The sequence below is a fragment of the Globicephala melas genome, chromosome 7, assembly GCF_963455315.2.
Source record: "Globicephala melas chromosome 7, mGloMel1.2, whole genome shotgun sequence".
Taxonomy (NCBI): Eukaryota; Metazoa; Chordata; class Mammalia; order Artiodactyla; family Delphinidae; genus Globicephala; species Globicephala melas.
The window spans coordinates 112,708,870-112,735,440 of record NC_083320.1 but is presented as its reverse complement, the minus strand read 5'-3'; the positions used below and the strand labels follow the sequence as shown (position 1 = coordinate 112,735,440).

Genomic DNA, 26,571 nt, shown 5'->3' with positions numbered 1-26,571 from the left:
TACAGAATATGATGAAAACTTAAGTTTAATGAGTAAATTTAAATAATTTACACTACTGAGTTTTATAAGACTTAATAACCAAATAAAAATTTCAAGTGCTGTAAGATGTTAAATAATTAAGAATTTATTACTAATAACCTGTGCATTCTCAATGAGGGCAATATCACACCCAAGGGAGTGAAAATTGGTTTTTATCTATTGTATACAAAGCACAGATATAGATACAGTACATAAACAAATATAGAGTTATATCTGTGGTGTTAAAATTACATGGAGAGAGGCAGTTAGAAAAAAATGTCTACAAAGGCTCCTTAGAGGGTCAATGATACAATACTGGGAAAATGGAATTTATTTCATGAAACTTGAAAACTGTCAGCTTTGCCCTGATAAAGCCAGTGAACAGTGAGGCTCCTGTGGTGGCTACTTACACAGTGGGCCAAGCTGTGGGGCCTTGGGCAGGAGCAGCAGAATGGAAACAAGCCCAACCCAGATACTGACCCAAATTAGTTGTCAGTATTTTTGAGGCCAATCAATCAGTGACTGACAGGTTTTGAAGCTGCATAGAATTAATTATAGTACTCTACCTTTTTTGCATATTTTTGAAGTTTTCTGTAAACTTTCTTTTATGGACATTTTTTAAAAAACCAAAATATATAGTGGTCCAAACAAAGCAAAGTAAAATATGTGGTACAAGGAAACCATATTTTACAAATATCCTGTTTATTCTGAGCATTCAGACTTAGAAAAGAACTTCGTTTCAATTTGTCTTTTTATTTCAATATGAGCTAAATTTAAGAAATTACCCTAGTCTTCTGACTTCATTTCCCAGAGTTGTTAGAAGAGCTAAATGACAATATAACTCCTTATGAAAATATATGGAAAAGTACAAGAGCTGATGTAAAAATGGTAATCAAGGTTCCAGGCATCAAGGGATTACTGAGTAACTGAAGAATAAAACCAGCCAGGCTGTAGTCCGACAAAGGGTACGCTGGTTTATTAACAAGGTGCCATCTAGGAAGGCCATCAGACGTTCACGGTGACAACTCACTGCCTGAGAAGTATTTCAGTGTGGTGATTTCCTACCTTTTTTGTTTTTGTTGTAAAAGAGTTTCCTTCATTTAATAACTTAGGAGTCTCTTAAATTAACATTTCAAAATTAAAATAATTCATCAAATGGGAGTCATTTTTACAGGTAAGGTAAATTACAGGATAAGGTATTGAGTTAATTTTGTTTTTTTAAATCAAAAAGCCTTAAAATGGTCAAGAATTGATAGAGTGGGCATGACAAATATACATTTCAGAGTTTCATCACCAATGAAAAAATAAAGCATTTTTATAGACTTAAAACTGTCATTAGTGCATTTAGATTTTGGTGAAGGAAAATTTAAGATACCTCTATAATAATACAATATTAAAAGAAAGTGGCCATGTACTGAGGTCATTTTAGTGAGCTACCATCACTTAAATATAAGAAAAGTAATTTCTTGGTCCAGATTAGTGAAACCTTAAAAAAGATTGTCTCTAGAGAACATTATTTGAGAACAATGCTTTTTCAGACACATTCTGATACTCAAGTTCACTTTATAACACAATTATAGATTAACCTTTTAATTACATCTTTCTTATTAAAAAGCTGTCAGATTTCCATTTCTTCGGGAGATATTTTCAGCAGTGTGTTGTTCAATTCCACAGGTTAAGCTCTCTTCATTATTATTAAGAACTTCATACATATTACAGAGACTGCCATTCATTACTTTTTCATCTTTCCGAAAAGACACAGGCAGACTTGCGAGACTAAAGTTGACGTCTTTAAAGGCATGCAATAAGAATATTCCCACAATGATTGTAAAGAAGCCACTCAGAGTACCAATGACATCATCAACAGGCATATCTTGCCACTCCTTAAAAAGAATAGCTGAGCAAGTTAAAACCGATGTTGTAAAGAATACATAATATATTGGAGTCACGATGGAAGTGTTGAATATGTCCAGGGCCCTGTTCAGGTAATTAATCTGTGTGCTCACACAGACTATAAGGCTCAGCAGCAGAATCCAGGCCAGGGGATGTCGCAGCACAGGCTTTCCAGCAAACAGCTCTTTGATAGCAATGCCCAGGCCCTTAACACAGGAGACTGAAAACGCTCCAATTACAGAGCAGATTGTGATATACACAAGAATGTTTGTCTGTCCATGGCGAGGTCCCACCACAAAGATTAATATCAAGGACACAATGACCACAAGTGTTGCAAAGACCACAAAACCTGGAGGAGGCAAAGTCAAATATTTAAGTCCTCAATAGGAAGGAGAAAGAAGTGGCCTTAACATAAAAATCAGCTTTCTTTTGCTGCCCCAGCAAAAAAGCACATTCATAAAAATTTAGTTAGAAGTACACACTGGAAGATTAAACTATGCTTCATATTCACCAATTATTATACATGTAACACTTTTAAAGTAGCGTCTTAGGCCTCATAATTATACAGATATCCCTTGATCAACATGGGATTGAGCTGCGTGGATCCAATTATATGTGGATTGTTTTCCTAATACATACTGCAGTCCTACACAGTCTGAGGGCTGAATCTGTGGCTGTGGAACCTCAGGTGTGGAGGATGGACTGTAAGTGGGTTTTCTCGGGTGCTCCTAACCCTTGCGTTGTTAAAGGGTCAAACTTACAGAAAATGGCATCAGGCTGATTCACAGCTGTCTATGCTAGAATATTGTACTACTTCCCACCCACTGGGGTGCTCTAACTCCAAAGACAGAATCAGAAACTAGTGGAGAGAAATCATGAGATGACCTTGAATGCTCAACGATTTATAGATGCTAAACAACATTTGTCTAAAATGAGTAAATTTTTAAAATATCTAGGGACAACCACTGGGGTAAAAAACAAATCAGTAAGAGAACATGAAAATAACTGTCAGGGTTCAGGTTGGATATGGAGAATTGAACCCAGCATGATAATAGTAATGATTGTGTAGCACCATGGGCCAGGCACTTGTCTCAGCAATTTGCACCAATTAACTCATTCAACTGACAATTACCCTGCAGTACAGACGCTGTCATCTGCATTTTAAGATGAGGAAATTTAACCTTTTTACTCCTCTAATTCTGTCTAGAAGGAAACTTCAAATTAGACAAATTACCATCCCCCCCAAATCAATAAAAACTACCATTAATTTCCTCAGACAGACAAAGATGAAATATGAGAGGAATCAAAGCAGTCAAAATCTGGAGAGAAAGTACTCTGAGGTTGCACCAACACCTCTGCTTGTTCCCTCAGGGCAAACACCAAACCTAGAGCAGGAGTGAGGATAGGCACGAAGGCCAGCAGAGAGTGGTAACCTGGGGCTTATGGATGTTTCAGCAGAGGAGGTAAAAAAAAAGAAAAAGTGAGAATTTTAGGCTAAGTAGCTGGGACAAAACAGGCCAAGATTGCAGAAAGGAGGGAACTGAAGAGGCGCACGCGAATTTTCTGTGTGGTGTCTGTGGGCACAGAGCTGTACACGCCTAGTCAGAGGGGCCAAGTGGACAGCCTGGTGAGGAGGCCAAAGGACTAAGCAGAGAGGCCCGCCTTGTCTTGGGGCTGCCGAGACAAGACACTGGCAATCCACAGCTCGCCAAGCTGGAGAGTCCTAGCCTATCAGTTGGGAGCCAGAAGGGCTCTGACCAAGAATAATGGCAAAATGGAAAAAAACTAGCCCCAGCTTACAGGTTGAAGGTCATCTGCTTACTCTTATCTGCCTACCCAAAGAAATTTAAATTCCCTCTGAAGGAAGAAAACATCACTTAGAGCCTTTACACTTTTTAATACACTATGGCCAGCATTCAACTGAAACTGTCCAAAGACAAAACTAAATGACTGAAAACAAAAGAAAAAACAGACCATAGAAAGAGGCCCACAAATATTAAAGTTTTCGGATAAAGACTTTAAAATACCTAGGACTCTCCAGGGACCTGATGCACCATACCATGCATGTGGCTGACAATACTGTACTGTACATCTGGAAACTGGTTGGGAGGGTGAATTTGTTATGTGTTTTTTGCCACCAAAAAAAAAAAAAAAAGGAATCAAAGTACAAAGCCAAGCTCTTGGAATTAAAAATACAATAGCAGAACTAAAAACTCAAAAGAAGGGTTGGAAGATTTGAGGAAATCTCCCCAAAAGACAGTAAAAAGGCAAAATGGGGAAAAAATATGTAAGAAAATTGATGGTCTAGTTCAGGAGGTCCAATCAACAAGAAGAATAAGAAGAATTTCACAAAAAGAAGAGTATCAAAGAAGTATTTCAATTGCTTCTAGCGTAAGGCATGATTTTTTAAATTAAAAAAGATACATCAAGTACCTAACACAATGGATAAAAATTAACCCACATCTAGGCACATTACTGGGAAATGTCAGACAATGAGGGCAAAGAGGACATCCCTACATGTTTCCAAAGATCAGTCTCATATAAAAGATAAAGAATCAGGAATTCCCAGGCGGTCCAGTGGTTAGGACTCCACGCTTTCACTGCCAAGGACCCAGGTTCAATCCCTGGTCAGGTAACCAAAAATAAAAAAAAAAATCAATTGTGTTTGATTTCTCAGCAGCAATACTGGAAGTGAGAAGATAATAAGGTCATGGTAGATTAAAGACATCTTGATATATGCAGGGTCTCAAAAAGTCTCTCTTGTGTGCCTCTCTTGTCTCCTACAAGAGTGGCTCCAGCAAAATGAGGGTGCAAACCCAGGATTTGGGAGATAAGAGATCCACGAAAAAACAAAAGTGAAAGGGATCCCCCAGGATGCTGGTGAAGGAACCCAGGGTGTTGACTCTGCTAGTGGCCTCAAGACATCAGTCTAAATTGAGGCCAAACAAGGCTCTTAGAGAGAGAGTTCCATAGGAGATGACACTGCAGGAACACCAAATATGTCTGAAATTACTGAGAGTAGAATTAGATCACAGGGGAAAAATTTCAGAATGGACTGATAAATTTGTAGAAAACTAAGCAAATAAGATCATTATTAGTTCAGGAAAATCAGAAGTCACAAGAAAGGAAGGGAAAAGTAATCATAATGTACTGTATGTCCAAGCTGAAAATAAAAGTTATGTAGTGACAATAATGTAAAACAAATCATTTAAACAAAACTAGATACAACTGGTAATAGATATAATAATGCCTAAAGGCAAGGAGGTAGTAGCAATATAGCATGTTATTTAGAGCAGCAGCCCCGACCCTTTTGGCACCAGAGGCTGGTTTTGTGGAACACTGGTGGTGGGGGTGGGGGATGGTTCAGGCAGTAATGCGAGCGATGGGCGGCGGCAGGAGCAGGTGAAGCTTTGCTCATTTGCTGCTCACCTCCTACCGGGCGGCCCAGTTCCTAACAGGCCTCGGCCCGGTACCAGTCCGCGGCCTGGGGGTTGGGGACCCCTGATTTAGAGATACCAAGTTAAAGAACAAAAGAAACAAGGGCGGAGGGGCTGCCAGGGGAAGAAAATGACTGCAATTTCCCTGATAAGCCTTGTAGGACAACTGGCCTCTTCATATGCACATAAAATTTTGATTCAATAAAAACTATGTTGAAAAGTAAAATACAGTAAGACCAATAAAGCTTTTCTTTTTTTTTACCTGGATCTCCTAGCTTGTGAGACATTTCATTTAAAGTCTCAATCTCCTCTTCTTTTGGAGCATGAATAACCATAACTGTAGATCCCAGAATACTTAGCAAACATCCAATTTTTCCATGAAGGTTAAGTCTTTCATTTAGAAAGTATGAAGAAAGAATAGCACTAAAATGGGGAGAAGGTGGAGAATATTAAAATAATCAGCTACTTTTCTCATTTTTAAATATCAACACAACTCAGAATTTAAACTAATGAACTCAAACTAAAACACTGTGAGCTTATAAAGATTCTGGCTTTCAGCCAAAGTAAAGAAAATGCAAATTCAATCATAAAATGAAAGTTTCTGGGAACCACCTGTTTCATCATACACTAAACCAGTATAGTTACCATCTTTCTACTGTAGTACATCAATGTGAAATTTATAATTAACAGAGCTACGGTACAAATGTATATTCTATTTAAGAATCTATGTCCAAACCAATGCTTAATATTTGCTCAACTTTAATTTATCCCTACTGGTTGATGCATCCTTTGTACATTTTCATTTAATTCTATGTAATTTGCCTATTATATTATCAAGTTTTAATAATTTATAACTAGTTTTATCAAAATCTTTAAAAAATATAAACCTATAAATATAATAATGGCATAATATACAAAAATCAAGGATAAAAGACACATGCCATAATATATCTTTATTTATTATATATAATACATAACATCTTATATCTTTATATATTATGTATAATATATAGTATCTTGAAAATTATATAATTTGCATACTACATTGATTTATAAAGTACTATCTTTAAAAATAAAAATACCTATCAACCAACCAACTTTGGGAATAGTAGCCAAAATCCAGACTTCAATATGGGCTTAGCTGTTTGGGCTAATGATTAAAATAACAGAAACAGGACAAGTCTTGTACTGCTCCTTCCAAACAAGGATCCTGGGCCAGTCTTCAACCATGCCCCAATCAATGATTTTCTGTAGAAGGTACAGAAATCTATTCATCACCAACCACCACCTACCAAAGTATACATGTATCAAATGATAAATATTGTAACAAGTGCAACTTGGAGTTTTAAAAAACTGAAATTAAAGTAGAACTAGTGCTGACTTTGAACACAAGCAAGACAAAGAATAAAAGCATCTTCTCCCACAACTTGATAGCTTGCCTCCACACAGAGGGTAACATTTCAAAAGCAAATTACTACGCAGCATAAAAAGTTCTCCACGTTGCTTAAACATAAATTATGCAGACCATGTGTGGTTAGATGGTACTGAAAACTTCACAGGCTGAAGGCTGAAACCCTAGCTGTTGTTTCTACATGTGATGAGTAGGGTCCTTACCTCACTAGGACACTGAGTGCCCCTAACGGAGTCACTAGGGTGGCTGGTGCAAAGGCATACGCAGCAAAGTTGGCCACCTCGCCAGCTCCCACTTGGAGACAGACAACAAGAGAAAACTCTCAGATAGGAACATATCTAGTCAAAACGGAAATGCCTGCATTTCATTTACATTTATTTTTTAACATACTATTTCAATCATATCTAGTAATTTCTGTATTTTCTCCCATCTATTCACAAGGGTTCTCCTGTAAATTAGCAACATTAGAATAGAGTTCAAACCCATTAGAAACAATACAAATCTATAATTTCAATGGAAGACATCTAATTTATGTTTATATAGGTGTTTTTTAAATTAAAAATTTTAATAGATATTTACATCCTATGACAACAAACACAAATCAGCTAAAAATGATATGAAAGCACTTCTCCCAAGTCTTTTTCACTAGCTCTTTTCTTTTTAAAAACCCAACTCTTACATTCAAAAGGTATTCTTAGGTTCCTACTATGTGCCAGATGCTGTTCTAGCATCAGGAAATACATCAGGGAGCAAAATAAAGATACCACCCTCCTAAGAGGTACATTTTAGTGAGGGAAAACAGACAAAACACGTATGTCAAGTATTTAAGTGTGCTATGAAGAAAACAAAGCAAGGGAAAGGAATGGAGAGCTGGTGACGGGCAGGACATGGTGCCAGGCAAAGATGCTCTGATAGGTAATTCTGACCAATCTGATATGGAGTGAGGGATTTACCAGCAGCTATGGGTATGGGGAAGGGGGAGAGACATCCCAAGCAGGGAGAAGAGCAAGTACAGAACTTTGACTCAAGACAATGCCTGGCATGTCTGAACAGCAAGGAAGCCAGGGTGGCTCCAGCAAAGCGAGCCAGGGGGAGAGAAGCCAGGGAGAGTCTCACAATGGATTTTAACTGAGCTGAAAAGCCACTGGGGAATTTTAGCAGGAGAGGGACATGTGATCTCATAAAATGATCACTCTTGGCTACTATTTTCAAAATGGTTATGCCAAATATCCTTTGTCTCTCACTCTCCCCAACATTTAGTATTGTCAGATTTTAAAGTTGGCTAATCTGTTAATGGGAAATGGGATTACTTTATTATGCTTTCAATTTGCATTTTCCCTTTTCATATTTATTGGCCAAGTGAAATCTTTTAGTGAAGTAGCTGTTCAAGGTTTTTCTCTGTCTATTAAGCTATTTGTTTTCTCTTATTGATTCTAGGTAATTCTTTATATATTTTGAACACAAATCTTTTGTTGGTTAAAAGCATTTTTTTTTAATACCATGACCTGCTTTTTTTTATTCTCTTAAACTCTTGTAATCAAAAAAGTTCTTGGGGGCTTCCCTGGTGGCACAGTGGTTAAGAATCCACCTGCCAATCCAGCGGACACGGGTTCGAGCCCTGGTCTGGGAAGATCCCACATGCCGTGGAGCAACTAAGCCCGTGTGCCACAACTACTGAGCCTGCGCTCTAGAGCCCGTGTGCCACAACTACTGAAGCCCACACACCACAACTACTGAAGCCCACGCGCCTAGAGCCCATGCTCCGCAACAAGAGAAGCCACCACGATGAGAAGCCTGCGCACTGCAACGAAGAGTAGCCCCCGCTCACCGCAACCAGAGAAAAGCCTGCACGCAGCAACAAAAACCAAACACAGCCAAAAAATAAAATAATAAAACAAATTTATTTAAAAAAAAGAAAAGAAAAAAGATCTTGGGGCTTCCCTGGTGGCGCAGTGGTTAAGAATCCACCTGCCAGTGCAGGGGACACGGGTTCAAAGCCCTGGTCCAGGAAGATTCCCCATGCCATGGAGCAACTAAGCCCATGCACCCTGACTACTGAGCTCGCACGCCCCAACTACTCAGCCCACGTGCCACAACGACTGAAGCCCACTCGCCTAGAGCCTGTGCTCCACAAGAGAAGCCACCGCAACGAGAAGCCTGTGCACCACAATGAAGAGCAGCCCCCGCTTGCCGCAACTAGAGAAAGCCTGCGCACAGCAACGAAGACCCAACGCAGCCAAAAATAAATAAATAAATTTATTTTTTTAAAAAAGTTCTTAATTTCAATGTCAAATTTTAAAATATCTTCCTTTATGGTTAGTGCTTCATACAACTTGTACAAGAAATCTGTCTCAAAATTCTTTATCCTCTAAATCCTTTAGTGTTCTGCTTTCACATTTAAGCTTATAAACCACCTGGAGTTGATCTTTATACAGAGTGAAGTAGGAACCCTATTTTCTTTTCCAGATGGATTGTTACAGCAATATTTACTGAAAAGTACCCTTCCCTATATCAATACCACCTCTGTCATAAATATACTGCCCATGGACCTATTCTATTGGCTCATGTATCTATCTTGTTATAATACCATCCTGACTTAATTAGTGTAACTTCATTAAGTCTTGATATCCAATAGAACAAGTCCTTTCACCTTTTCTTCTTAAAGAGTATCTTTCCTTTTCTTAGACTTCTGTATTTCCACACATAATTTAAAATCAATTATCATGTACCACCTAACAACCTAGTTTCAAATGGAATAGCATTAATCCATATATGAGCATGGAGAGAAATGACAATTTTACAATTACAACTATTGTTGTATTTGTTGAATACAAATACAAAACTATTGTTATATTGTTGAATCTTTCAATCCATGAAAATGACATATCCCTCTACTATTCGTCTCAGTAATGTTTTCATTTCCTCTGTGGGAATCTTTACCATCTTTTGTTAGATTTATAACTAATTCCTGTTTCTTAAAATTATATGCTGATGGTAACATTTTAACATTTCATTTCCTAATTGTTGCTGATATATAGAAACACAGCTAAGTTTTGTATACTAACTTTGTATCCAACAACCTTGCTAAATTTTAATTTTATAACTCATCTGTATGTTCTTTGGAATTCTTATACCCACAATCATATAATCAGCAAATAACAACAGTTTATATGTTCCTTTCTAATCCTATTTTCTCCCCTTGACTTTCTGCATTGGCTAGAAATTCCAGTAAAATATTGAAAAAGTGATGAGAGGTTATTTGCTTGTTCCCAGTTCCAAAAAGTTAAGTCTTCAATATTTCCCCATTTTTGCGTTTACTGGGCAATTGTTGGTTTTGGCTTTCTTTTGTTAGCATTTTTTTTTTTGGTTTTGGCTTTTTTTGGTCTTAGAAATCCTATATCATATTAAGGAAATTCACTTAAATTATTAATTTGAAGTGGTTTCTTTATAGTCATGAATAGCTGAATTTTTCTGAAATAATTTTTCTCCTTCAATTTAACATGGTAAATTAAAGTGATTGGTTTTCCAGTATTATGCCAACTTTGCATCAACAGAATAAATCTAACTTGTTCATGCTATACCATTTTATTTGTAATTTTTACATATATGTTCGTGAATGAGACTAGACTTGATTTTTCCTTTCTTATCCTGTCCTAATCAGCTTTTGGCATTAGAATTATGCTAGCTTTTTAAGAAGAGTGAAGGAATATATACTGCTTTTTCTATTATTAGGAAATTTCTCAAGACTACAATTATTTCTTCTTTCAATGACTGAAAAATTTACCAATGAAACCACCTGGGCCCAAGGTTTAGTATATGCAAAGGTATTTTTTTGGGCTGCGTTTGGTCTTAGTTGTGGCATGTGGGATCTTTCATTGCGGTGCGTGGGCTCTCTAGTTGTGACGTGCAGGTTTTCTCTCTAGCTGTGGCATGTGGGTTCTATAGTCGTGGCACGCAGGCTCCCTAGTTGAGGCGTGCAGGCTCAGTAGTTGAGGTGCACAGGCTTAGTTGCCCTGTGGCATGTGGGATCTTAGTTCCCTGACCAGGGATCAAACCCACATCCCCTGCTTTGGAAGGCAGATTCTTTACCACTGGACCACCAGGGAAGTCCCATATGCATAGGTTTTAAAATTATAGATTCAACTGTGTTAAGTTAGAGGAGTATATTCCAGTTTTCTATTTCCTCATGAGTGTTGATAAATTTTACTTTTCAAGATATTCTGTCTACGTTTTTTTATCAACTGGAATAAATTTTTCGTAACATCCTGTTAATACCTAGAAAACCCTAATTACATCACCTAGCTATTCTACCTTCTCCTTTTCTTGATCAGTTTCAAGGTTTACCAAGTTCATTATCCTGATCACAGACCCAAATGTTTGCTTTAATGCCCTGTTTTCTATTTAAATAATTTCAGCTTTTCTCTTTATTTCCTTCTACATTTTGGGGTTTATTCTGCCATTCTTTTTCTATTTTCTTGAACTAGATGCCTCACCTTTCTCATTTTCAATTATATTTATTTGAAACCATAAACTTTACTCTAATTACTTCAGTTATATTCCACAAATTATGATATTCTGTACTTTGTATCAACATATTGAAGTATTTTCTAAATTAAACATATTTTAAAAATATTTTTTAATTTCCATTCTGACTTCTTTGAACCATGGGTTACATAAAGCATATTTCTAAGTTTCCACACGTGTTTTTCACGATATCTTTTTGTTACTATTTCTAATATAATGATCTGTGAAAAGACTTCATCAAATCCTTTGAAAAATTAAAGACTGGCTTTATGGTCCTGCAAACAGTCCATGTGCATCAATATTCCATGCACTTAAAAAGAATGTAGATCTTAAGTTGCTGAGTTCAGTGACTTAAGTGTGTTAAATCTGCTGTTCAAATTTTCTATCACCTTAAGATTTTACTCTGCTTTCCCCATCAACTGCTCAGTGTTACATTAAAATCTCACTGTATGATTTTGGATTTGTCTATTTCTCCTTGCTATTCTGTCAACTGCTGCTTTGTATATAAGGCCATATTATTAAATAAAATTAGAACTGTTAAACTTCCTGAGTTGAACCCTTTGTCTTAAGAAATAGTCCTCTGTCTCTAGTATTGTTTTTTGCTTTGAATTATACTTTTTCTAATATCAATAACAGAAATCTCAACTTTTTTCAGGCATGTTTTCCCATCCTTCCCTTTCAGCCGTTCTGGATCTCATGTTTTACAGTGGACCTTGTAAAAGGCATGTAGTTGTTTTTGTTTGTTATTTGTTTTTATAATTCCAGTAGAATAATCTTTGCCTTTTAACTGGGGCATTTCGTGTACAGTAGTTATTGATATGTCTGGATTTAAATATACCACCCATTTTAAAAGATTTTCTTTTCAAAAGTTTAAAGAATAATGCAACACTTCAAATATTCAGAAAAACAGAATAAAATATAAATGACAGCTATATATCCACCACCCAGACTCCCCAAGTGGCATCACCTAACTGATCCTTATTAGTCCAGTTCACAAGTTCTCTCTTTCAACTGCCTGCTCTGGAGTCTGCGATTACCTCTAGGGCAGAAGTATCCCCAGCTTATCCTGAGCTCTATGCTTTTCCCTGATCTAGGCTAGCTAATTCTTCACTAACATGTTAGCTCTTTAATGCTTTTAAGAGGATGGTTTTTTATATCCTGTCCAGACTTTTAACTTATTTTCAGCAAATCTTATTAGTTTTAGCTTCAAAACACATCCAGAAATTCTACCACTTCTCACCATACTCACTGCTATTACTCTGGGTCCATGCCATCACAACCTCTTACCTAATTATTTCAATAGCTTCTCACCTGGTTTCTCTGCTTTTGCACCTATGCAGTCTGTGCCTCAACACAGCAGCCTGAGAGTTCCTATTAAAACCTGAGTCCGATCAGGTTACCTCTTCACTCAAGCCTCCAATGACTCCCCATCAAACATAAAAGTCAAAGTCCTTTCTATAACCTACAAAGCCCCACATGATCTAGGCCCTTATTACTTCTCTAAACTTACCCCTACTGCTTCCCTGCACATCCACTCCCTTACTATTCTTGCCTCTTTAATGTTTCCTGAGGTTTTAGTAATCCAGTACTGTATAACAAAGCACCCCCCAAAACTGGCAGCTTAAAACAACAAAAACCATGTTTTCTGTTGGTCAAGACTTAACGGTTTCTCATAGTTTCTGTTGATCAGTAGGTACTTCCCACTCAGGGTTTTTCAAGAGGTTGCAGTCAAGATACGATCTGCAACCTGTACCTTGCTACAATCCGGAGGACCCAGTTCCAAGATAACTTACTCACATGACTGGTAAGTCAGTAACTGGTTATAGCCTGGGGACCTCTCCTCAGGCTGCCTGACTGTCCCCCAGCACAGCAGCTGGCTTCAGAATGACCAATACAATCATCAAGGCAAACCTTAACGCCTCTGATAACTCAGTCACATCATCAATTCCGTTGTATTCTTTGATCACACCAGGTCAGCACTAATTCAGTGTGAAAGGGGATCATAGAAAGATGTGACCACCAGGGGATGAGGATCTTTGTGGGCTATCTTGGATTCTGCCTACCACACTTTAAAAGGCCAGGCATGGTCCTGCCTCGTGGCCTTCATATTTATTACTTCCTCCTGCTTAAAATGTTCTTCCCCCAAATATCCATATGGCCAGCTTCCTCAATTCCTTTATGTCTTTTACTCAAATATTATCTTTCCAGGGAGGGCTGCCCTGGCCCCCTAACTAAAATCTAAACCTATCCTTCCTTCACTTTATTACATCCCTTCCCTACTTTACTCCTAGCAAGTGTTAACATTTATCACTAATACACATTTTATCTTGTTTATTTTGTTGTCCATGTAGAATGTAAAGTCTCATGTGGTTAAGAATTTTTTTGTTTGTGTATTCTGTTTGCTATATCTCCAGCACCTAGAACAACTGGCATACAAAAACTGATCAAGAAATATTTGCTGAATGAATAGTCAAATCAGTCTCTTTCTTATTTCAACTGCCCTTAAACTTAGAAAAAAGTTTACATAATTTAATCTTGAATACTTTGAAGGCTTAGTGTCTTAAGGATCACTTTTTCCATGTACCCTTTAAAAGGTAATCATCAAAATAAGCATGGACAGTCTTCTCAAATGCATATCTCATTTCCAATATAGAATGAAAATTAATGGAGGGACAGGAATTAAAAACAGGATGTGTTCTATGATCTTTCACTTTCAAAATTACCTTTTTAAACTGAGCATAATTTTAAAAAATACATATATATATATCAGACATGTTTTAACCAAGTAAATGTCTTCTCATTCAAATTAAATAAGCTATTAAACTGCAAAATGACTTTTACAGGCTTAAATTTTACATATTTTGTGTTTTGTTCATTTACAAAAACAGAATTTATTTAAAGTTTTAAAACTGCTGGTAATATGAGGCTGTAATAGTATATGTAAACATTTCAATATACAGCTATAATATTTTCTTGAAATGTCCTCTATACATACTTGATAGCAGTCCAGCCCACCACAGCCATTCTTTGAGATATGCATGGCCACCTTGACCTGTGAATGAAAACATATTTCACCTCTTTGGAAAACTGCCAGACTTCAATAAATTTATGACAACTATTAGTAATGACAGATTTTAAAATATCATTTGCTAATTATTACTACATTGAATAAAGGTTTCATCATGATTACATACGGGATTTCTTAGATAATATTTTTATGATTATCTTAGAAAAGGGAATGTGAGGATCATGTGAATGTGAGTGACACATATTCAGTTCATACTTCATTCTTTTGTTTTGTGAACTCAGTTTCAATAAATAAAGAAACTGAACCTATAAGAAGTAGCCCAACTTCAAATGAATCAGATAGTGGACAAGCCACTTAGGTGTGGGTGAGCCCCACTTATGAGGTAGTAACCTTGGAGAAAGGGGTCCTATATTGACCAGACATAAAAAGACTGAGCACTGCTCACAGTGTGGGGCTTCCAGGATGCTCATGCTGCCTTTTCACTTGACTTTCCTCCAGTCTAAACTAATAAGATCCGAAAGCAATCAGTACTTAAGCCGTTGTTCAAAAGAAAAAGCCAAAGTGAATGAACCCCTCGACAAGCGTATCCATATGGGCAATGAGTACCTGCCTTAGGAATGAGGATACACTTGTTCAAGCAGCATATGCCAATACTTTCTCCCCTCTGCACTAAATCTAATAGAGGCCATTGTTTTAAGAGAGTTTAATTAGGTTTGGCCATAGAGATGGCACAGAAAAGAAGGAGGTAACATTTTTTACTGCCAAAGCAGGTTTTCCTATGAGGTCAGAACTGGGGCAGAGGCTGAATGACAGAACATGACCAGAATGCAAAATAATTCTGAGAGCTGTTATGATGCACCAGACGAAGTCAGGGGGGTTCAATCACACTGGGCATCCCCCAGGGTCTCGTGACTTATCAGTAATTTCTGGGGATCAACCTACACCACCCATCAGAATTTCACGCAACTGAGTACACTTCAACCTTAGGAAGCCCTCTCTTTCCTTCCTGCCAATTGGAGATCATCAGAAAAAATGTCTAAGGAAAAGTTAAACTTTTACTATCATAGACAAAACATCCTAGCCTTCAATAGGATTCTGATTCTATCCACATACCTTCATTTCCTTCTCTGCAGTCATATCAAAATTTAAAGGAAAGGCTGGATGCTAATTGGGCATTGGTCCCTACTCCCACTTTGATAATAACTCCAAGAGCGAGTAGTTAACTTATTTTGACTTCTTACTTTTTATTTTTCTCATTACAAAAATGATTCTCTATAAACATTTACAACTCTTGCACAGTTCAAAGTTTTAAATATAGTCACTAGGAATGAAGATATGGTCTTCTACGGTCAAAGAACCCAAGTACATAAGCATACACTGATGTCATTTCAAAGTCACATAGGGCATAAATAACCTACCTGCTCTCATGGAGCCTTTTCTGGCAAGTCGCAGAAGGCCTTTTTTTTTCAAAATGAAACTCCCTCCAATGAAAATGCTGGAGCTCATAGCCAATCCCAGACCAATATAAAAGTCATATTTTCCACGGCCCTGGCTCATTTCGTTTGTTACTTTAAAAATTCCTGTGAATCACATTGATCAAGAACAGAGAAACTGCTGGTGCTGGAGGCAGGATGATGCAGTCTTCAAATCTAAATGATGCAAAAGAAAATGAGATTTTTCACAGAATGACAGGATGCATGACCATATACAATTCAAAATTTTACTCTCTTTTCATAAAATAATAACATTTCTATTGGTACTATTAATTAACATCAATATATTTACCATTTGTATTTAGTGCTAATCTAATTATATTTCTTCCAATTATGGCGAAAGATGGGATCTTGATATAAAACCATACTTAAAAACTGAACTCATAGGGACTTCCCTAGCGGTTCAGTGGTTAAGACTCCAAACTTCCACTGCAGGGGGAGAGGGTTTGATCCCTGGTTGGGGAATTAAGATCCCACATGCCATGCGGTGTGACCAAAAAAAAACCAAAACAAAAACTGAACTAGGGCTTCCCTGGTGGCGCAGTGGTTGAGAATCTGCCTGCCAATGCGGGGGACACGGGTTCGAGCCCTGATCTGGGAAGATCCCACATGCCGCGGAGCAACTAGGCCCGTGAGCCACAACTACTGAGCCTGCGCGTCTGGAGCTTGTGCTCCGCAACGAGAGGCCGCGACAGTGAGAGGCCCGCGCACCGCGATGAAGAGTGGCCCCCGCTCGCCGCAACTAGAGAAAGCCCTCGCACAGAAACGATGACCCAACACAGCCATAAATAAATAAATAAATAAATAAAATTAAAAAAAAACAAAAAACAAAAAACACTGAACTAATAGAAACAGAGAGCTCCCAGAGTTAGGGGGTAGGGGGTAGGAGTGAAGGTGGTTAAAAGGTACAACCTTCCAGTTACAAGATAAATAAGTCATGGGGATGTAATGTAGAGCACAGTAACACAGTTAATAATACCGTATTGTATATTCGAACATGGCTAAGGCAGTAGATCTTAAAAGTTCTCATCACAAGAAAAAAATGTGTAACTCTTGTGTGGTAATGAATGTTAACCAAACTTAATGTGGTAATCATTTTGTAATATATACATTATCTGGTACACCTTAAACTAATACAGTGTTACATATCAGCTATAACAATAAAACTGGGGAAAAAATTAAAAATAAAACCACACTTAAATTGATGTTATAAACTGTGGTTTCATATTTTTAAAATGTTTCCAGTCTTAGCTGGATAGTCCATAGTAACAAAACTTTGCTTTTAAGACAAAACCTTCTAGGGACTTCCCTGCCAGTCCAGTGGTTATGACTCTGTGCTCCCACTGCAGGGGGTACAGGTTCAATCCCTGGTCGGGGAACTAAGATCCTGCATGCAGTGCAGTGTGGCCAAAAGTTAAATAAATAAATAAAAATAAATAAATAAATACATATTTTAAAAGTTAGTTTCACCAAAAAAGAAAAAGAAAAAAAACTTCTACAGAATGAAAGTCAGGCATAAAAACATACAAATCTAGTCTGCAAATACATTTACCAATTTCACAAATGTGTCCTTTTTGAATAATCTATACAGAGAAAAAAATTTCTCACTCATATATTTTCTTCTTAGAAATCTATGTAGACATAAGCATTTGGTAATTTATTTCTTATTTAGCCTATTTGGGGGTGTGTAAGGAGAAGGCAGATGTCACATTATTTTGTGAGCAGAGGATGATGATTCTAATGTTTGCCAGGGTGTTTGCCAGGGTGTATGTATAGTTTGCCAGGGTGTATGTATAGTACTGGTGGACTTTTTAGAGAACATGAGGGCCATGGGACCTAGAGGACTTGAGTCATAAGGCCAGAAAGGATGCAGTGGCATACCAAAGACTGCAATTTTTTTTCCAAATAGCCAAAACTCAGAACTCTGCTGACAAACAAACTAAAGCAAAGTGTAGAAAGTGGAGGTAAAAACATTTACTTAGCTGCAAGATTTATGATTGGTTATAACTAACTGCCAGTCCAACTTTCTGGTATGTCCTGAGATTTTTAGTCCCACAATTTAACAACTGAATCCCAGAACTAATCTGCAACTCAGTCAGGATCCTTAGTCATTAACGCTCACTAACTAGCCAAATGTTTCCATTCTTCAGGTTATGGGACTCAGGCTTTTCATAAAAGGAACTTAACTTCCTATCTACCTAGCCCCTCAATTACCTTATCCAACCACTCAAACAGCTTTTACTGAACATATGCTATGTGCACTAAGCATTATGATAAGCTCTCTGGATAAAATGGTAATAGCTTTTACACTTCAATGGGGAGACAGACAAGCGACAGATTATAACAGGGGGTTGGGGGATAAGAGAAATAGGTGAGGGAGATTAAGGGGTACAAACTTCCAGTTACAAAATAAATGAAACCGGGATGAAAGGTACACTATGGGGAATACAGTCAATAACAATGTAATATCTTTGCATGGTGATAGATGGTAACTAGGCTTATTATGGTGATCATTTCTGTAACATAGAGAAATATCAAATCACTATGTTGTACACTCAGAACTAACATAGCATTACAGGTTAATTATACCTCAAAACAAACAAACAAAACTTTTGACACTAAACTTCCAGGTATGAAAAAACATCTTAAAAACGGTACTTACTGTAATTGAATACCAAAGATTTGACAATATACTTAAACACAAAGGAATGAAGCTCTCTGCAAATATGCTATAGTTTTTCAAATCTGGTGGCTTAGTTTGAATCAATTCCTTTACTTCTACTTCTTATCAATAAGTAAAAGTACAAAAATGAAAGATAAATTTCAAATCTATAATTAAACTGCTCTATCACCAAAAGAAAAAAAAATTATAACAAAAACAAGTGCTTACAGGTTCCCACCACACCGTGAACAACTGGTTTATCCAGGTTTATGGCCCAGTCACCCTCAGCAGAATGCCAGCTCCTGGGTTCCTGCACGAGTCACCTTTTTTTATCCTGTGTACTCAGCTATCTGGCAGTCTCATGTCTCAATACATGTTTGGAATCATATAATTGGTCCTAAAAAATAAAGTTGGCTATTCATGAGTGGTCATTAGTGGACAGAAAACCACTGCATCACTCATATCAGCATCCTAAAATGTAACCACTACTTTATAGACTATAAACTGAAGAACTGTAAAAAGTTGTCAAAGTATACTGGGAAGTCATAGTACCACATACAAGTGAACATGCAAAGATAATAGTAATAACGGCTGGAAAATGGGAGTAAAGAAACCTGGCTACCAAACACGTCAGCCCACTTGGCAGGTATATCCTTCTAATGAGCAAGAGTCACCTAACTTTAATGAAACCTCTTCCTTCAACCGTTACGTTCATGGAACAATGTTCATAATTATGATTCATACAAGTTCTACTGAGGAAGTAACTACTTAAATCTTCAAAAATCTCCCTTTTGAAGGTCTGAACAGAACAAGCCAAATTATAGTCTGAATGTTCTGGAATCAATAAGATGGAACTTTGTTATCTGCAAGGATGATACCCAGAAACAAGTCAGGTTTATCTGTAATTCCAATCCCAGTACAATGATAGCCTCACAAATACAAATTCAGACTTTAATTATATAAACCTGACCTTCAAATGCCAAATGTGTAACTACTAATTTACTAATATTTACTAACACTTAATGTTAAATTTCACTAAAGGCGAGTTAGTGGTGTAAGGTCTAAAATTAAGACCCAATATATTGTGCTGCCTTGACACCTGGTAAAACTGGGATGACCTGACCACAAGTTCCTGCCCTCCCCCACTCTGCTTTCATGGCTAGGTCCCGAAGCCAAACAACTCTACTTATCACGGGGACCAGGCACATTTCCTGCTTATCCTTGAGTAGTGGGCTTCACTGCCTTGACAGACTGCAGAATTATTAAAACCAGCTAATCACATCCTCCTGCAGGAGCCAAGGGGCCCCTCAACCTCTTGCACTACAAAGCCTGCCTCCACAGTCCCTGGTTCTTTCTCTGCAGCCCCCGTGTGGCCCTGTGTGGTATGCGGTGTCCTCCTCCTCGATGAGTAAAAGTGACTAATAAACTGCTGTCTAATAAACTGCTCTCACGTGTCCAGTGTCAAAGGGAGGGAATCCGCACCCTACCCCCAACCAACAAGTGAAGAAGAGGTGATTAAACAAATACCTTATAATGTAATCTTACTCATTTTATAATGTAATCTTATTCATTTTATAATGAGTAAGATTACTCATTTTATAATGTAATCTTACTCATTTTATCCAATCTTACTCATTTTATCCAAATAGTGAACTGAAAGTTCACTATTCTTAACTTTACTATGTCTACATATAAATTTTTTCCACTTGTTACATAAAGTTGCATGATGCTATTTAAAATCTTTTTCCCTCTTTTTTTTAATTGCTATTGACTTATTGTGGAAAATTTCAAACACACAAAAGTAGAGAGAAGGCCTTTTTTGAGCAGTTGGGTCAATCATTTATTATGCATGTGGCTCTGGAGAGCTGTACCCCTCGTGCCCACTTCATTTCCCAACACAGGATCATGGCTCCCTTGAGACAAGTCATCAGTGCCCAGCCACACTACAGCCCTCCCATCCTCCTTTCCACTACTTAGAGGCTGCTCTTCACTCCAGGCCAGGTCACACTTCAAGCTATGCTACAAAGACTTCTCGAGTAACTATAGCCCACAGGCATTTTCTCTCCTTTGCACTCATTTTATTTACAGACAGCTTCATAAAATTTATTTCTTAATTACTGTTGTATGTTCAAAGATAAATTCTAAGTTTCTTAAAGACAATGACTGGTTCTTTGTAGTGGTTTCTCCACAAAAGGCACTCATTTATAGTGGCAAATATGATTTATAAGCTTTTCTAGAATTAAGGTTATTTGTTGTGCTTGTTCGTTCACTTACTGAACTACAATGATGTGTATGTGGGTGGGGAAGGGTGCCAAGTAACATAAAAGTTACATGCCATCAAGTTATAAAGCAGCCTTCAGCCACTAAACTAAGTAAATGAATCATCTCATTTCACTTACAGTTTGAAAACAGGACGTCCGTGGACACAGCGGCAAGTCGGAATCTGCTTGGAAGTGCAGAGAAGTTCCTCCGCACTACGTGGGGACAACAATGGACACACAGAAGGACGTTCAACCCCCAAAGCAGCAGCCAGTGATATATACCTGTGGAGAATGTCACACAGAAAATGAAATAAAATTACGGGATCCAGTCTGAGGCAGAGAATGTGGATACAGAATAATGCACAAGAAAAGGACTAAAAGATGGGTGGTTTTTGATGCTCGGTGAAACATGAAATTCTGAGGACTATCTTCGTTTGTATTTGGATTTGCTGTTAATGTTGTTGTATAGCTTTTGATTAGTGTACTTCATGAATACAACTATATATACATAATTTCATTTTAAAAACCATATTGTATTTAGAGATCTATTAATAGTTTATATAAAGATATTACTTTTTGTTCAATTAAAAAAAAAAAGGAAAGAAAATAGGACATCAGTGTGAATGTCCTGAAAGGAATAGTTGCTTCACTATTCGCTGACCTGGTAATGTTCTATTCCTACTCTGTGTAACTGAAGGTCAATCATAGCCAAGAGAGCCTGAAACAGAGATTATTTTTTATTTCTTAAGGATTAGCTATGAGGCAGGGCCAGGTTTAAAGACAGCTAAAAAAGAAAACTTGCTAAGTTTCACTTCCTCTAGGTTCCCAAACCAGATATGACGAGCTCCAGGTGGTAACCTGCCCATGTTACCTCTTAAAGGGACTCAGGTGGAAGGTCCCAATCCCCTACCCCTGGCTGTTACTGTTTATTTATATGTGGCCATCTGTTCAAGAAACATACACTGAGTAGCTACGATGTGCCAGGCATTGGAGTTATAAAGATGACCAGAAGTTCCTGTCCTTAAGAATTCCACAGCTAAGGGAGAATTCTGAAAATAAACTATTCAAATTTTAAACACACTCAGACTCTTAGAATTTTCAGCTTGTTCTTTCTAAACTTTAACACACTTAATTTTCACTACTGATTTCACCAATATCTATGAATACTTATACTGTTAACTTCCATTAAATGCAATTATGTCAAAAATGAAATTAATATAGCTCAAAGAAAATAATTATGAAATTGGTCTACCTCCTTCTAAAACACGGAGAACACATAATTTAAGGAACAGGAAAACATGGACTAGCATTCTAACACCTATACAAAAGGCCTAAATTAAGATTTGTCTTGGGAGTTAGAGTTCCAAAACAAATTTCCCTGGTGGTCCAGTGGTTAGGACTTGGTGCTCTCCCTGCCATGGCCCTGTGTTCAATACCTGGCAGGGGAAAGACCCCACAAGCCACACAGCACGGCCAAAACAAACAAACAAACAAAAAAAAAAACCCAAAAAACTTTTGCTTTGCAAAATGACTTATCATCAATCACCAAAGTTAGCTAACTTTAAAAATTATACTAACTGAAGTACATTTACAGCTTTAAACTTGTCACAGCACTCCTGACATTTCATTTTCGAAAAAGCTTGAAAAGAAATGTGATAAGAGCCTCATGATGAGAAAACAGGCACAGAGATGTTAAGTAACTTCTCATGCAGTTGGTGGGTAGGAGACCCAGGACTAGAATCCAGGTCTCCTCAGCCTTTAGCCTTTCCCACTGGAGTCTCCTTTTAGTCCCCGAGCTGGAATACAAGCAAGGGGCAGCTCAAACCAGGCTCTCAGTGTAGGTCACTGTCTTCACACCCAATCTGCCTCTCCTTATGTTCTGACTGCAGCTTCACCATTTTCATTACCCAAACTGCATACAAGGGCCAAGGATGCCAGATGGATTCTACCTTTGAAATGTGGCCTGGCATCTCCATGTCTCTTCTGACCCTAATCCAGTTTAAAAACATCATGCTACCACACTGCTCTATAAAACACATCTCTGTCGTCTCATTCTCCTGCTTACAAACTTAGAATGGCTACCCAACTATTTACAGAAAGAATTCCAAATTTTGTAAGCCAGTAACTAAGACCTTTCACCATTTGTTCCAAACCTGTCTTTTCAATCTTAACTTCCCGATACTGTATTTCACATACCCTGGTTCCACTCTAAGCCAACATACTGCTGCCATTCTTACCTATTCCTTTCACTCCTCTATAACTTTATTACATTATCCCTTTCATCTTTAAGGACCTGCTTCAAAAAAGCACCTCCACAATGAAGCCCTGCTTGAATTCCATAAGCCAATCTTTTCTGAATTCCCTAGCCTTTAATCTGAACCTCTCTTTGGACACTTTTCTAGCCCTTATTATGATTACTAATGTACATGACTCATATCCCCCTATGGACAAGTGGTATGCTTATCTCATTTACTCAATCAAAAAATATTTACATGAATACACACTATGTTCTAGGAACAGGGATACAGCAGTGAATACAACAGACCAAAACCCTGCCCTCATGGAGTTTACCTTCTGTTGGTAAATAAGGACACAATATTGGAAGGCGGTGAATGCTATGGTGAAAAGTAAAGCACGTTAAAGGCATTGGGGAGTTGGGTTGGGGGGCTTCTATTTTAACTAAGTTGGTTAGGAGGTCTAGTGCAGAAGGTAACACTGAGTAAAGGCTTGAAAGAGACAGTAAAAGAACAAAGCAGAGAAAGAAGTGCAAAGGCACTGAGGCATGAGCAAGTATGCAGTTTCCTTGGAAAAGAAAGGCCACTGTGGCTGACACTAACTGAACCAGGGTAGGTGGGATACCACAGCAGAGTATTTTTATACAATGGAAATTTCCTGAAAACTAGTGTAATTGTTTTTTATTATTATGTCTCCCTGATAGTAATAGCTACCACTTATTGAACGCCTACAGAGGCACTGCTCCTGGTGATTGAAACACATTAATTCTAATCTACACAATAATAAGAAAAAGGTATCATTACCCCCACCTTGCAGGTAAAGAAACCAAACCTCTCTGAGGTTAAATCACATGTGGAGGATCACACAGAAAGTTAAACAGCCTGAACTGGAACCTAAGTGTCCACTGGACTCAACTTCTATATAGACTGCCCACATCATAACAGAACCTTAAGAGTTCTCAGTCTTTACTTCTACTTGGTTTACACTGCTTTAATTTTTTCCAACCTCTCATTTGGCTAATTATTTCTAATAGTAGTAGTTATAAATACTACAGAACCTAAATTTCCAACCCTATTTCCAACATTAGTTATAAATTAAAACTTTAACTTACATGTACGTTTAATATGGTCTCTCTTATGAAAACAAGGCTGAAAGAGGTTAGAGATGACTTATTCACTCTCATTTCCTCGTAAATAATACCCTTTATTCTCATTTAAAGTTTTAAGCCCTGGCAGAGTAGCTCCAGCCTGGAACGAAGAAAATACAGAAATAGGCAAAAGGAATGAATAGTTACTGAACACTTTTAAAATTTGACTACTACCCTCCATACTCGTTTTACTTACCAACTAACATAATACCAACTCAACCGATCATAACATACTGCTTCAACGGACAGCTTACTGGTATGAAACAAAGATCTCTATTCCCTCACATTCACTGACAGTACTTTAACAAAAAATAAAAGTACTAACTGGACTCGCGGTATATAGAGAATTTCTAAAAACAGAACTAAAGCACGGTCTATAGTAAATGAAATGAAAAATCTAGTAAAGAGATTCAAGAGACAAACACAAAACCAAAGGTATACTGAGTTTTGTTCAGCTGTATGGAGAGGGAGAGCGGAATCTCTGAGTTTATAAAAGTTAGGAAATTAAACAAGCCATGTTCAAACCGTTACAGCGACATCTAAGGCTTGTTCAACTGTCAGTTAATATCTCCGCAGTAGCTGAAACAATCTTCCAACTCACAACAATAGGAAACTATCTTAATGAACTTAATGAACACGCGCCCCAGACAGGGCCAGGCCGGTTTCCGTGGGATTTACTGGCAATCCAAAGCACGGTGGTATTCCTCGATGCAGGTTACGGGGGAAACCTCATCTCAGACCACGCGCGGCTCGGGGTCCCCAGGGAAAAGAAAGGCGCCCCTGAAGAGTCCTTCCCGACCCAAGATGGGCAGGCTTGCCCCCAGCCCCTTCGCGCTTGCCTGAAAGGAAGAAAGTGGCGACCTCACCGCCGGTGGCCGGCCCGCCCCGCGCGCGGCTTGCCCTCCACTATCCGGCCACGGTCACCTCCGCTCACACCCCCGTACAGGCCGCACGGGCCACCCCCTCCAGAGCACGCGCGGCCACCGCCTTCGTCGCCGTCCAGCGGGAAGTGCGAGCATCCGGGGCTGCAGCCGTGCGCACCTCTTCCTCCATGGGGGAGCGCCCAGGGGAACCTGCTCCGGACGACCTCCGGCCTCCACCTCCGCCACCAGGTCCAGGGGGCACGGCCGAGAAGAACCTGGGCGCGGCAGAGTGACGCAAGAGATGCCGCGCGCGCGCGCACTGCGGCGCGGCAAACGCTCCGCCCCCGTCTCGCTTTCCGGTTGTGTTCCAGTCTGTTTTCCAAGTCCTGGTTGGCGGAGGGCGGCGGGGCGGGCCAAAGAGAGAAGGTTTAGGAGGCAGCGTTTTGCCACGTATTGTTGGGCAACCAAATGATCAAAGCCAAAGTACCTTGTACCGTGAATTCCCACGCGCGGTTAACATGTGAAGCTGCAGTTTAAGCGGTGTCCCTAAGAGCCCCTAGGGAAAGGTGCTCCAAGAGGACAAGGGGCGGGACTAGAGCGAGGCCGGTAGACCGGGGCGGGTTGGCGGACGCGGAGGCGCGAGACCAAGAGATGGGGGCGGGGCGGGGCTCGGCTCAGGGTTAGGCCCTCTCTTCCCAAACGTTAACTAACCGAATCGGGGAATAGATTAAGTTCTTTGGAAGAGTTTGTGGTTTGGTTAAAGCCGGTCTCCCGACACTTGGAGCAGAGATTTATTTTTCATGAGATGCACAGAAAACCCACTGTTAAGCTGTCCTGCCTTGGCTGCTTCTGGAACGTGGCAAGTTCCTGGGACCCATCATCATGATTTCCTCGAAAAAGGACCAAGACAGAGGGCTCATTTATTAGAAACGGAAAGCGCAACTAGCTACATCTGCAGTGAGACCTGCTAATAAATCAGTAATACCTTTGTTACAGGTGCAAAAGTCCTCTGGGGATATTCTTCCAGTTTTTGACTAGATACAGAAACACTATTATACCAAATTTAAATCATTTGGGGTGGGAATCTTTCTAAAATGAAGTCTATGTTTATTTAGCCAGAAAATGCCAGATATAATTTGCTCCTTTCAAACTGGACTGTTAACGTTCTAGACTGCACAGCCCCTGACCAGTCTGGTTTTGGTAACTATACAGCTTCTAATTTAATCTGTAAGCTTGGCAACCAGACAGATGTGCTTTTTAGAACTGGCTCCGGAGGAACATTTTTGCTTACTTTTTTGGTCTCTGCTGAATTCTAGCTAGATGACATGGTCAAATAAGGAATTACATTGACTATTGATAGCTGGCAAGCTGGTCTCTGATGATGTGGTAGATTGATAAAAATGGCTCTGATTCTCTGCTCATCCATGTGCCCACCCATTTTGCAGAGTGGCTTTGCAGTTCCACTCCAGCCTTGGCCTTGGCCTTGGCCTTGGGACTGTCTTTGGCCAAGAAAATGTGGTGGTTCCCAGCCTAAATCATGACGAGAAGAAGCCTGGACTAGTTTGCTGGAGGAGGAGACCAGGTGGAGCAGAGCAACTT

General features: G+C 38.8%; 1 protein-coding gene and 1 pseudogene across 6 annotated transcripts; one reads left to right on the top strand and one right to left on the bottom strand.

Annotated features, from left to right (window-relative positions):
- Positions 1-96: 96 nt before the first annotated feature.
- NIPA2 (NIPA magnesium transporter 2) lies at positions 97-25,328 on the bottom strand. Of its 6 annotated transcripts, XM_070046026.1 has the most exons (9): positions 24,949-25,328; positions 24,074-24,209; positions 20,866-21,009; positions 18,695-18,863; positions 15,730-15,960; positions 14,279-14,335; positions 6,963-7,053; positions 5,611-5,771; positions 97-2,260 (listed from the first exon to the last, which is right to left on the bottom strand). In XM_070046026.1, the coding sequence occupies exons 5-9, from the start codon at positions 15,866-15,868 to the stop codon at positions 1,626-1,628; spliced, it is 1,083 nt and encodes a 360-aa protein (XP_069902127.1). In that variant the 5' UTR covers positions 15,869-15,960; positions 18,695-18,863; positions 20,866-21,009; positions 24,074-24,209; positions 24,949-25,328; the 3' UTR covers positions 97-1,625. The 6 variants fall into 6 exon arrangements, with proteins under 6 accessions (XP_069902127.1, XP_069902126.1, XP_069902128.1 ...); XM_070046025.1 differs by lacking the exon at positions 18,695-18,863 and having other exon boundaries at positions 24,949-25,325; XM_070046027.1 differs by lacking the exon at positions 18,695-18,863 and having other exon boundaries at positions 24,976-25,325.
- LOC115843870 (DNA-directed RNA polymerases I, II, and III subunit RPABC4 pseudogene) lies at positions 20,957-21,133 on the top strand (annotated as a pseudogene).
- Positions 25,329-26,571: the final 1,243 nt, after the last annotated feature.

Excerpts from the sequence above, each read along its gene's own strand:
- NIPA2 (XM_070046026.1), bottom strand. The coding sequence starts at position 15,868 with ATGAGCCAGGGCCGTGGAAAATATGACTTTTATATTGGTCTGGGATTG. Across the intron at positions 7,054-14,278 it reads GTGGGCTGGACTGCTATCAA|TGGGAGCTGGCGAGGTGGCC; the intron begins GTATGTATAGAG and ends TCTGTCTCCAAG. Across the intron at positions 2,261-5,610 it reads TCACAAGCTAGGAGATCCAG|GTTTTGTGGTCTTTGCAACA; the intron begins GTAAAAAAAAAG and ends TGCCTCCTCCAG.